The 12369-nt window shown below is 45.0% G+C and overlaps 1 protein-coding gene across 1 annotated transcript; it reads right to left on the bottom strand.

The window, feature by feature from the left end:
* Nucleotides 1-2604: 2604 nt before the first annotated feature.
* LOC131475189 (homeobox protein Hox-B8a) lies at nt 2605-11559 on the bottom strand. The gene is made up of 2 exons (XM_058653115.1): nt 8115-11559; nt 2605-3036 (listed from the first exon to the last, which is right to left on the bottom strand). Exons 1-2 carry the CDS (start codon nt 8545-8547, stop codon nt 2621-2623), a joined length of 849 nt encoding a protein of 282 aa, XP_058509098.1. The 5' UTR covers nt 8548-11559; the 3' UTR covers nt 2605-2620.
* Nucleotides 11560-12369: the final 810 nt, after the last annotated feature.

Genomic DNA, 12369 nt, shown 5'->3' with positions numbered 1-12369 from the left:
ACATGCCTGACCTCCCCAATGACCTTTGAACTCGCGCAGTGTTGTGAAGGACGATTGGTCGGGGTCATACTTGTAGTGTTGCCAGTCCCCCAAAGTCCACTGTGACTGATAAGCTGACATGCTGATCATCGAGAAAGATAAAAACATCATGCAGTCTGATCCCGGCATTAGTGTCAATATGATTGTGGAAGGATGAAGATGCCAAGACAGAAGTTACTGCAACAAAACTCCACAACTGCTTGATTCACACTTTTATTTTGGAAACAGTTTTGGGAAACCTACAGCGAAGGATCGTGCGTCTGTTCGTAAAGATGCATGGACAGCTTCCAGTCGGAATTACTGTCACCTGATGGAAACAAAGTTGCTTCATCTGAGCCTATCAGAGTCGGAACGCTGCACCACCAAGTGCTGGACTCCAGACTGGAGGAGGGGGAGGAGGAGGAGACTCCTCACCTCCATTTCCAAAATACTGCCCCCCTGAAGTTTACTCTACGTCTGGAAACTGGAGCAGAGGAACATTTAGTGGTGCTCTGACAACTCTGAAGGCTTCAGCCTCTGTGAAGTCTGAAAAAGAATGAGCACCGTGCATGTCCACACTATACGAATGTGCAAATGTGCACACGCAATGTTTGATCTCCCCATATGGAAACGATCCAACCTCAAGTCGTCATTGTGATGATGATGGAGGGCAGTGTATACAGGCCTGTAATAATGTAAGTGGAGGTGGAAGACCGGGCCATAAATAAAACCATGTTTGGATAGGGTTTAGATTGTGTGTGCGTGAGTGTGTAGGTTTTAAGTGTGTGTCGGTGGATTGATGTGGGTGTGAGGGTTGAGTGGAGTGTGAGTGACTGAGTGTGTGTGTGTGTGTGCATATGTGTGGAGAGGAGGACTTCCGAGTCAAGGCTTTAAATGTTTGGCCTCGTGAACTGAACGGTTTTATCAGTCTGGGCGCTGACAGAGAGTACGCGAGAGAAGGGAGGAAGAAGGGGACAAGGGGCATGTGTGAGGAGAGGAGGTGACGGAGGAAAGTGTGTATAAAAGGGAAGGGCATGGGGGGGGGGGGAGGCAAACCTGACGGGAGCCCTTGAGGGTTGACTGAAAAACACCAAAACATGCCTGTATCTTATGAATTAGGGATTCCATGTGTTTTGGAATTCCATGTTAAATTTTAACGACACATTAGTCTGTAAAGTATTATAATTTACAGATTGAGAAGTTTATTGTACCATCCATAATGTAGGAGGAGACTCAGAATTCCCATTTAATTAATGAAAGGCTTTTGTTCCTGTGGATATCGTGGCCCTCCCATATGAACCGTGAAGTCCACTTAAGGCCTCTCCATACTTTCAGTGTTCCGTGTCAGCTCGGGTTCTGCTCATGCACACAAGCCCACAAATCCATTCACATTCTAAAGAGTCGGTCTGGCATATGCATATCTGATCCCACATGCTATTGCTTTCCAGAATATTGTCTTACTTATGAGGCACGCGGTCGCGGGCGCATGACGACTTTCACGTCATGCTGACTGTAATGGACCCATGCCGACCTGTGGATGTGGAAAGTATGAATCGGCCAAAGGTGTTTTTTTCCCAAGGCCTCATAAACCCTTGTCACACCCCTGGCAAAAGGGAAAAAAGGTTTTCATTAAAAGTTCACTGTTGTGACTCACAGCAGAGATCATCTCCACTTTCAATGCAAAAAAGCAACGTCTTTATTGCATTTTTTCTCCTTTTTATTCTTATGAATGTTCTTTTTTGTTCTTATAATCTGCACTGTGCGCATGCTTTTTACCAAAAAAAGAGGAAAAAAGGATGACAACATAAAACAAACACCATCGATCAAAGAACGAACTAAAACAACAATTAGAAGTGTGTAAAAAAGAGACCCGACCCACTAAAATGGCATAAATAGGCAGTTTCATGTTGTTGGAAATTTCATTAATTGCTACGTCATCATCATCATCTTCAATCATTACCATAACAACAACAACATATAAGTGAGAAGTACAGTAAAAAGTGCACCATCATCATTTTTTAACTTAAAAACTATACAGCTGCCAAAGATAAAATTGTTAATGATAAACTTCTAACAATATAGAAATGTCTCCACAATAATTGTTCCACAAAGAAATGAAGCTATAATTTTTCTTTCTTTTTTTGTTTTTTTGTTTGTTTAAACACTATTGTAGGCTATGTTTGACTTAGATTGACCCCACCCTCTTTCTGCCAATCATTTCTTTTCTCTCTTTTTGTAAGTTCATGTTTTTGCTTCATTGTGTCTTTTTTTTGTGTGTTTGTGTGTTTGTTTGTTTGTTTAATTTTCCCGCGGTTGGAGAGTCAGCAGACCAGACAGCGAGTGCGAGGCCCCTCCAGTCCAGCTCACCTCACTGGCAGCCATTTTAGAGACTGTTCCCTCACATGGATTGGATCCTGGAGTCAGCGGGGCAGTCCAGTAAGGGCCTCAAGTAAGAAGAAAACAACAACCCCCGCCCTCACCCACCCTCACCCCCTTCCTGTCCTACATTTACAACCCCATTGTGTCCCCCCCCCCCCCTCAACCCCCCCATTTTTTCCCTCCCCTCCCCAAATCCCCCTCCTGAAATCCACCATTTTCCTTCCTACATTTGCTTGTGGGTTTTCTCGCAGCAATCCTCAATCACTGCGGGGGGCTGCAGTGGACCCGCCGCCACCGCCACCGCGACCACCGCCACCGAGCTTCCTCCTCCACTGCCGCCGCCTCCTCCACCTTCTCCTCCACTTCCGCTGCCCTCCCGCAGTTCCTTCTCCCGCTTTTCCCGCTCCACCGCCTCCTGCTCGCTCCTGCTGCTGGGGAACTTGTCCTTGTTGTTCTCCTTCTTCCACTTCATCCTGCGGTTCTGGAACCAGATCTTCACCTGCCGCTCCGTCAGCGCCAGCGCGTGCGACACCTCGATGCGGCGCTTCCGGGTCAGGTAGGGGTTGAATAGGAACTCCTTCTCCAGCTCCAGGGTCTGGTAACGGCTGTAGGTCTGCCGGCCACGCCTCCTGCCCGCAGCTAGTGGGGGGAATGTGGGGTGGGGGAGAGGTGGGGAGGGGTAAGTTATTAGACACAGAACTGAATTCTTCTACATCATACAGGCCTCTGCACATAAAACACCAAACACATGATGGTCAATCATAAACTACCCAGAGGACAGTTTGAAAGAAACCGTGTTATTTTTTAGGGCTTTGTAGGTAAATGACAGCGATATCTGATGTCCATTAATTTAACGGCTGACCATAAAATCCATAGAAGGTCAGACAGTAATGAAAAATGAATAAATAAGTAAAAAAAAAAAAAATACCCCCAACTTGTCTCAAAAAAGATCCACGCTGACGTCTTGTCATTCACCCCCTATTCCATCGTCACGTTCTATTTGGAGAAAACACTCGAAATGTCATTGTGCCTGGTATAATAATGACGTTACACATGATAGTGATCTTGATGTTGATGAGTGAGCACCTTTATCTGGATTATTCCACTCATACCGCCACTGTACGACAGAAAGGTCAAAGTGCAATAATGTGTGGTTTAAAATTGTGGTTAATTCCGGGTAATATCTATCTATCTATCTATCTATCTATCTATCTATCTATCTATCTATCTATCTATCTATCTATCTATCTATCTATCTATCTATCTATATCTATATATCTATCTAACTATCTATCTATCCAATCCAATCTAAAATGTGTGTTCAAAGGAAGAAGTCCCTGTTTTAAGTTCAGTAAACGTGATGTAAAATCATTTGATCCTCATGTGACTAATGTTTAGGAGTCCCATAAAACACACACACGCACACACACGCACACACACACACACACACACCTTTTTACGACTACTACTACTCCTCAGACATGAATCCACCAGGAACACAGTGAAAACTCTCAGCACACACACACACACACACACACAGAACAGAGACTGACAGAAGTGCACATGAATATTTGATGCTGTTAATACGCCGTAAACACTTTTAAAGTACATAAATAATCCAGACGAACACACACGATATATCTTTCTATATCAGAAGAAGCCAAGTGCAAACCATGGTGAGTGAATATAGAGAGAAATGACAAACAATAGGTAATGTAGTCCTCTCTCTCCCTCTTTGTCTCTCTGTTTCTCTGACGCAACATAAAAACACTTAACACTTAATTAAAAACACACACACGAGACCAGGTAAGACCTTTTAAGTTTTTTTTTAAATACACAGTGGACACATGGAGGGGGAAATTAATTATGACTGTTTGAAGTGAATAAGCTGTGAAATATTGTTATTCGCCAACACACTGAAAGAAAACGAGTGTAAAAAAAACCCCATATATATATATATAAATATATATATTTATAAATAATCACGCCACTCATTGAACTACTGAAAACTGTAAAAACATATTAATAATAATAAAAGAAGATTCCACATGCTGCGTGACACTGCTGTCGCGTTCATAACGAACACTGCTCCATAAAGAAACAAAAAAATGAGAATAAAACTGCCTCATTACAGACACTACAGAACGTTTGTGTGCAATAATCATATTTTAAGTGTCTCTCTTTTTATTATCGTTAAATAAATAAAACTTTGATGTAAAAGAAAATGTGTTGCCTCTAAAATGTGATTGGGCACAATTGGAGAGTCGATTAGTGTTAACAACTGTTTAAATAAAACACAGTCTATTTCAAAATGATACTAGGATGTCATTTCCGTGCGTTTGTGTAAAATGTAATAAACACAATTGTAATATGAACGGTGTCATTCATTGTGTGTTGTGTTACTAATTATATTCAATCTAGCTGTCAAAAAATACGGAAAACAGTAGTTTTGCAAGTGAACTTTTTTTTAATAAATACAAATTACACATCTTCTCTTTACGTTTTCGTTTGTACAGTTAACAAACATGAAATAACACAGATATGTGCAGAAAACGACTCCCATTCATCTGAATATGAGCATATCAATCTAAAAATACAGATTTCTCTTTAAAGAATATGCTGTATTGTACTCATAATGTTATATAACACACACAGTCCATCTCTCTCTCTCTCGTTCTATTTTTCTACCCCCTCCAGGACATTGGAGTGTCTGAATTAAATGAAGGAAGTAGACTTTATAATCGTATACATCCAGTTTAATCCATCTGCGCTGATGGAGCCCGCGGCGTACCAGTGAAAGTGCCGCCACTGTCTGGTAGTTAGATATATGAATATAGGCACATGATCACTGCTCCTACCTTTAAGAAACAAAAGAAAGCGAGCATATAGTTTCCATGTATCGCCACAGAGCTGCTATTAATACTGCGGAGATGAGAAGGAGAAGGAGAAGAAGACAAGGAAGTCTTTATGATAAAGCCTGGACTTGTGTAAGTGATGTAAATGTCTTGTATGTGTTATCTGTCACGCGGCTGGCGCCGTGATTTCGTGCTACACAGAGACGAAGAGGGAAGTGGGCGCCACATTCACTGCTGTCACCAGCAATGAATTAAAGGAAGTGGGAAACACTTTCCTGGATAAAATAACAGCACGGGAAGCTTTGATCGGAAGGGAGCTCGTTTGACGGAGGGAACTTAACCCCCCAACCCTGGCTGCGTCACAACATCACACCTCCCTCATATCATATGCTTGTGTAGATCAATAGAAATGAATAATTTCTTTAATTTATCCGCCGTTTTCCTCCGCTAAATGGCGACACGCTGCTTTATTGGGGGAAGGAATTGAAACACGCCATTGGGATGATGAGACATTTTCTAATATGAAGCCAATTAAATATACGCATGGCACTTGGCCGTTGACATTTTGGAGGAAGGAGGCGACAGATGCCAGCGAGAGCCGAGGCAAAAAAAAGACATGCACTTATTCTTCAGCCTAATCAGATTTCATTCTCTCTTTTATTTTGATCCATGTTTAAGGTCGTAGAGAGAGAAACCGCGGCGATGAAAGTCGTAAAACGCGCTCATATTCAGAGAAAGTCGGATATTAAAACCTGCAGCTCGGAGGCTCGGGAGTATTTCAACACATATTCAGCTGAGCAGCAGCGGCGGCAGCAGCCTCCGTCACTGCTGCACGGGGTTGTAACATAAAAAAGGTGTGGAGGTACTTGTCTTTATAATACAAATTATGAAATGTGGCCCCTCATTAAAGGGAAATTTCCGAGGTAAATGTGATAACGCGCCTCCGCCGCTGCGCTCCATCCTCCCGCTACAGCCATAAAAAGCCCGCCCGCCTTTTTCTGCTATTATAACTAATAAATCCTTGCACCGAGAAAGGACAATATCCCATTGAAGCGTGCACGCGGGGCTGTAACTCTGTGCACACACAAAGCGTCCCAGGACCCAGAATTGCGCTTTTTCCTGTTTTCGGCCCCATGCATGGATGAGCTGAGCGGAGCTCATTCATCCAGTGTCTCTAAACCTATAGCATATTTACCATCCAAAAATTATGAGCCTCATCAAATGTCTAATCACTATCATTAATGCTTAAAATTCAGCTGCAAGCCTTTAAAGAAGTCGCCGTTTAGCCCCCGGATCGTGCGTAAAGCTGGGGATGAGTTGGGAGGGAGGGGGTTGGGGGGTAAGCAGCAGAGCAAATGTAGACAAGTGCCAGTGAAATATAAAAGAGAGACTTTAAAGATGTAAATGGTGACAATTTACAGGCAGCACGCGCAGGAAATGCTTCATCACATACAGCTGAGAGCCACTGAGAGGGAGAGGAAAAGGTGCTCATGTCTCATAACAGCCGCGCGTGAAGACCACACAAACATAAAGCTGGTGTTAGCTTTTAGCAGGTGTGTAGAGGGAAAGCAACACTACACACACACACGCACACACACACTGCCATGTTTGTATAATGTATAATTGTGTTTCTACTTGATGCTCATACTCATGAAAAGTCCTGTACCAGGCCATAACCCGTCTGCAGTGCACTTCAAAATAAAATCAAATATGAAATACGGCCAAGAACAGGGGTGATAAACTCCCCCCTCTGTGTGTGTGTGTGTGTCACTTACACACACATGCACACAAAAACACACACCACAGGAAATATGGGCTCAAGCAAAATAGGCTACTATGCATGCATGTCAATCCAATGACCCCCCCCCCCCCCCTTTATTGTGGTATTTGCTTTAAGCAATCATCAACTATAAACCTACTTAACCTACATTATGTAATCCTCTCATGCGATTTAAAATATTAAGCAATCCACATACTCCCACTGTCTATATGTATGTGTGTGTGTTCACATGCATGCGACAACACCTATATAGACACTAAAGCAAACCAGAACCACGCGGACACGACTCTCACGCGGAGGGAAGAGGAGGGGAGTACTTTTAATATTGGAGTTTAGGGGACGAGAGGTCAGAGATCACACACGCTGTGAAGCGGCTGAGGGGGGCAGGAATATACCTGCGTTTCTCCTTGTTGTACACATGTATACACTCAGTCACTCACTCCTGCAAACCCTGTGGGAAAACTGAGCTGAACTGACCACCGTGTAGCCAAGCAGTCCCGGAGACCTTAAGGCAAGTCGTAAAAATGCTGAGGGAAGAAGAAGGAAAAAAAAAAAAAAACAGTAAAAGTTGAACCCGAGTCAGAGAGAATCAGAGCTGCGAGTGTAAATCAAACAACTCTGTCTCATCTGAGCTGCAGTGTCTCAGTTTTGAGGGTTTTTTGCTCATAAAGAAGTTCATTACTCTCCCCTTTCATCAGCTTCTCTCTCCCCCTCCCTGTGTGTGTGTGTGTGTGTGCTCCTATATCTCCTATATGCCGATTCTCTCAGTACTTATATGACCAGTTAGTGCAATTAAACCTTAAAGTCATTCACAAGTTTTGGTGCCGCCAATAAAACCATAAACGCGCTTTTGTCTCCCACTCAGTGCGCAGGAAGCGCTAAATGCCCTCCTTTAATTGCTGCTTTTAAAGCCACATTTTTCCTCCCCAACTTTCTCTCCCTCACTGTGTGACTGTCTATATATTCTATAGGATCACTTTAGCTGCTGAGACCATTCTGCGCGGTGTTGTGTTTTAAAGCTGAGGGTTATATTTTTGATTTAAAAACGGTAGAAGAGTAAGTCAGTGCACCCGCGTCCTCACCTTGCGGCCTCATCCAGGGAAACAGCTGCGTGGGTGAGGGGCTCTGCTCGGTTCCCTCCGCGTCCTCGCCGCCGATCCCCGGTGCGCCCCCGAGCTTACAGTCGCTGTACTGGACCAGATCCGTGTCCTGGGCCCCGAAAAGCGTCTGTCGCTGCAGGGCGTCGTATCCGTAGAAGTTGCCCGGTTCGCCGTGGCATGTGACCGCGCAGGGGCTCTGCTGATACGGGTTGCTGGGCAGCGTGGAGGCGCTGTGGTGGTAGAAGTCCTGGATCTGCGGGGCGTGCTGGAAGGTAGCGCCGGAGCCCGGGCCGTACACAACGGTGGGCCGGCTGCCGGCCAAGTCCTGTGCGAAACCGCACTCGTAGTAGTTCGGGCGTAACGAGTCCCCGCTTTTATATTTGGAGAAGAGCGAGTTGACGAAATATGAACTCATCTTCTCTTGTTGTCTGTTGTTGTTTCAGTTTGTATTCGGCTCGGCAGAGTCACAGCGGGGCTGAAGGAAGCGACCGGCGGCTTTCGGTTCTGTTTTGTCCTCCCTTTTTGCGTGTGTTGTGCGGTTTGAGGCAAAAAAAAAAACCACCGACACACACACGGAGACAGAGGGAGACGGAGGGGAGGGAGACTGGGAGAAAGTGAGGCAGGTCTGCCGCCGGTGTCGGTCACCGTTGTTGTGGTCTTTCTCCCCGCTCTCTCGCGGCCACAACAGCGCTGTGAGTAACAGAAACGGCGGCACAGCCAGTGCAGCCACCACAACCACCACCACCACCACCACAACAACAATAACAACAACAACAACAATCACACCGATTCCATAAAATCTCCAGCGAGGAAGAAGAACAACAAGAAGAAGAAGAAGAAGAAGAAAAAGAAGAGGAAGAAGGTGGAAGAGGAGAGGAAGAAGAAAAAGTAGAGTAGGAAGGGCTCGTGCGCATCACAATTCCGGTGTTAGCGCTGTAAAGCGGGAGCCCTGTCGCGCTCTCAAACGGGTTTTCCGTGATTTACTCCTCTGCAAATGAGTTGTTTCATATTTTTTCTCTCTCTCTCTCTCGCTCTGTTTCTCTCTCTCTCGCCCTCTTGTTCTCCTTTCCTCTCTCTCCCTCTGTGTGGTGAGCAACCCCCCCTCTCTATCTCTCTCTCCTCCTGGTCCTAGTGTGTGTGTGTGTGTGTGTGTGTGTGTGTGTGTGAGTCGGATTCAGGGATAATTTGCATCTATTATCAGCTCTTCATCCCATTGGCTTTTTCCGCGCACCAGCACGCGCACACACACACACACACACACACACACACACACACACAGAGAACCCATTACACTTTTTCTTTTTCTGTTTTTTTTTTCTTCTTCTTCTTTACGCCTCTGGCCACACGCGCCTGTGTTGGACGCTTAGATGAGATTCTCCCTCGGCGTCGCGCGCGCGCCTGTGATAGTGCAACGGGAGTGAAGGATGGAGAGACTCAGAGGAGAAGAAGGAGGAGGAGAAAAAAGAAAAAGAAAGAGAGATTGGGGGTTGGATTGGATGCATGATGAGAGTTCCGCGGCTTCGCATGTGATCAAATGTACATAAGCACGCGCGCACGCACACATGCACGTGCACACAGCAATAACTCTTTCCAACCCAAACAAAAGGGGGCATTTTTATTGTTTTTTTTCTAAACTTAAAAGCTGAGATTGAGGCAATGGAGGTGTTTCCATCGCTTCTTCCTCTCCCTCTATCTCATTAATTGCTGCTTCACATGTCTCCCCGCATCCTATAAGACGAGAGCGAGGCTGCATGGGAATGAGGCCCAAAATGTCACGCAACATGGGGATATGAAGGGGGGGAGGAGGTGGAGGACTGAGGATCCTAGAGAGAAAGAGAGAGTAGACATGGTTGTAGACGACTCTCTAAATGATGTGGCTTTTAACAAGTGCCCGACTATAAATGTAATTGAGGTTTTTAAAAGCCCCCAAATTTAGTTGTGAGAGCCTCTCTTACATTCATGGATGCTTCTGCTGCTGCTGGTCAGCTGCGAGCCGCTGCTTCCCGATTATGGTAAACTTTCATAAATATGCTCCCCATAAACACGTAAGGAGGACTAGGGAGGGTAATATCCCAGGACAAAGTGGCTGTAAACGCTTTAACAAACTATGAGGCTCCATAAAGCGGAGGGGGCCATGTTTGCTTGTTTACGTCCTCGCGGCAGATAGAGACAGAACGGAGGGCTTCTTTTTTTTCTTTTTCTTTTTACGACGCGCCCTTTTGCGCGACCGGAGGCCGTAAACGCCTCATTCTCGGCCGGTATTTAATTGCCATTTTCGCCCTGTTTTCCATACGGCTGCTGATCCTCCCTGCCTGTTTTAGCAAAGGTACGGAGGGAGGGTTCTTCTAACGAGGGATAAGTTGTGAGAGAAGGTTAAGCTCGGCCTTGTAGAACAGCCGGGGCTCGTAAAAAGCAAGATGGCCTGAAGTGCAGCGATTAGACCCCAAAAAAAGACTCAGTTTAAACCCAGTTCCACATAAAGGCCTGAACCCACCAATCACTGAGGGTGGAGCAGGTAGACAGCTAGAAAATGGAAGTTCATCTTCTGATTCTCGCAATATCAGACTGTTTCAGTGGTGCTCTCATTCTCTAGATACAAAAAAGAGAATGCCATTACCAGAATTTAATTGATGGAATTACACAGCGTTGATACAAGAGGCACAAATGTTGCCAGCGGCCGCTTGAATTACAGACTGTGTTGTGGTAAATCAGCTGCTTGTGCGCGCGCTACATTCCCGAGGAGTAATTGCCGCAGTATTTCCCAATTTATTACCCAGAATGTGATCTTATTGAAACTTTCACAGTGCCGTGTTTCACACTTCCAGTGAGGAGTTGTCTCGCGTGATGTGTTGAGATTTGAGTCTGGTATATACGGGCTGAGCCACGTTTGTGTTTTGTTGTTGTTGTTTTTTCTGAGGCAGGTTCTAAGCGTGCGTGCATCAGTGTCAAAGTCAGAACACTAAATTAGGTAGACACCTGTCATCAGGTCATTCCTGTGGAGTTACAGACAGAACACACCAAACCGCCTCATTAGAGCGAAGTTAGAGACGCACGGTTGCGCAGGAATTGCATGGAAACGCATCAGAAGCTCTTGCGTCATAACCTATTACACATTTTTGCGTAAAATCCAGTGGCACACAGCTAAGGCCTCACTCAGTGCATGTTTTTTATGCGCATGGCACCCAGTACATTTTGTTTTATTATGCCTGCATTCATATATCGCCACGACACGTTGAAGGTGCCTGCGTACTTACTGTGATTTCTAGAGCAGAAGAAAACATAATCATTTCCTGTCAACCTATACATGTCCTGCACAACCGTGCGGGCTTATCACTTTCCAAGGCCTCCTCCTCAAACCCTTCCTCTCCATCCTTTTGCCATGTGCGCGCTGGAGCTGAAACCTGCTGCCAATGGTCAAGATGCTCTGCAGCAAAAGCACAAACAAATAAATAAAATAAATAAAAAGATGGAATGGCCTCGTCTCTTCACTTCTGATGAAAACTACCACATTTAAAACACATTACAAAGAGGAATACAACCACTTTGACCCCCCTTTAAAGGAACCCTGGTCATGCCAGGAATAGCTTCATCGGTGGAGCAAGCGCGCCATCAAGCGGTCGTTTGCAGGAAGGCCGGAGCTGAAGTGGGGGGAGGCATGGTGGATCTATGGCTTATTTAAGTGCGCACATAAAAGCGAAACAAGCTGTTTTAAATTGAAACTGCGTGTTGTAATTGGAGAGGTAGAGAGAGAGAGTGAGGGTTGGTGTGAGATTTTAGAGAGAAAGAGAGAGAGAGAGGGAAGACGGAGGCGGTTACTTCGAAGTGTCTGATTTGGAAAATGTGGTGGGAAAATAATCCAAAGTCTCCTCTTGCTGATACATTTATGGGCCCGGCAGTTTGAACTGTGCTCACTGACTCTGAGCAAATATGTGGATAAAGAACGACGCTGCTTCCGGTTATATTTCCTCTCTGTGTTTGTCGAAGCTGGCAAATGAAACTCAAACATCATAAAATAACCCCTTTATTTACATTATACTGTTAGTTAAAGGGCCAGTTCGCGTTTCTTCTGCTTCCGAACGTGTAAATATACACGGGAAAAAACACATAGCAGCACACTGACACACACACACACAAATAACAATGCCGTTACTGTGAGGCGTTTATAGCCTATTACACTGTGTCAATATGACCATTCAGTGGGCTATAAACAAGTCTCGCGAGAAATGTTCACTTTAAA

This window comes from Solea solea, chromosome 16, assembly GCF_958295425.1.
Source record: "Solea solea chromosome 16, fSolSol10.1, whole genome shotgun sequence".
Taxonomy (NCBI): Eukaryota; Metazoa; Chordata; class Actinopteri; order Pleuronectiformes; family Soleidae; genus Solea; species Solea solea.
This window is presented reverse-complemented; position numbering and strand designations above follow the sequence as displayed.

Excerpts from the sequence above, each read along its gene's own strand:
- LOC131475189 (XM_058653115.1), bottom strand. The coding sequence starts at position 8,547 with ATGAGTTCATATTTCGTCAACTCGCTCTTCTCCAAATATAAAAGCGGG. Across the intron at positions 3,037-8,114 it reads TCCCTGGATGAGGCCGCAAG|CTGCGGGCAGGAGGCGTGGC; the intron begins GTGAGGACGCGG and ends TCCCCCCACTAG.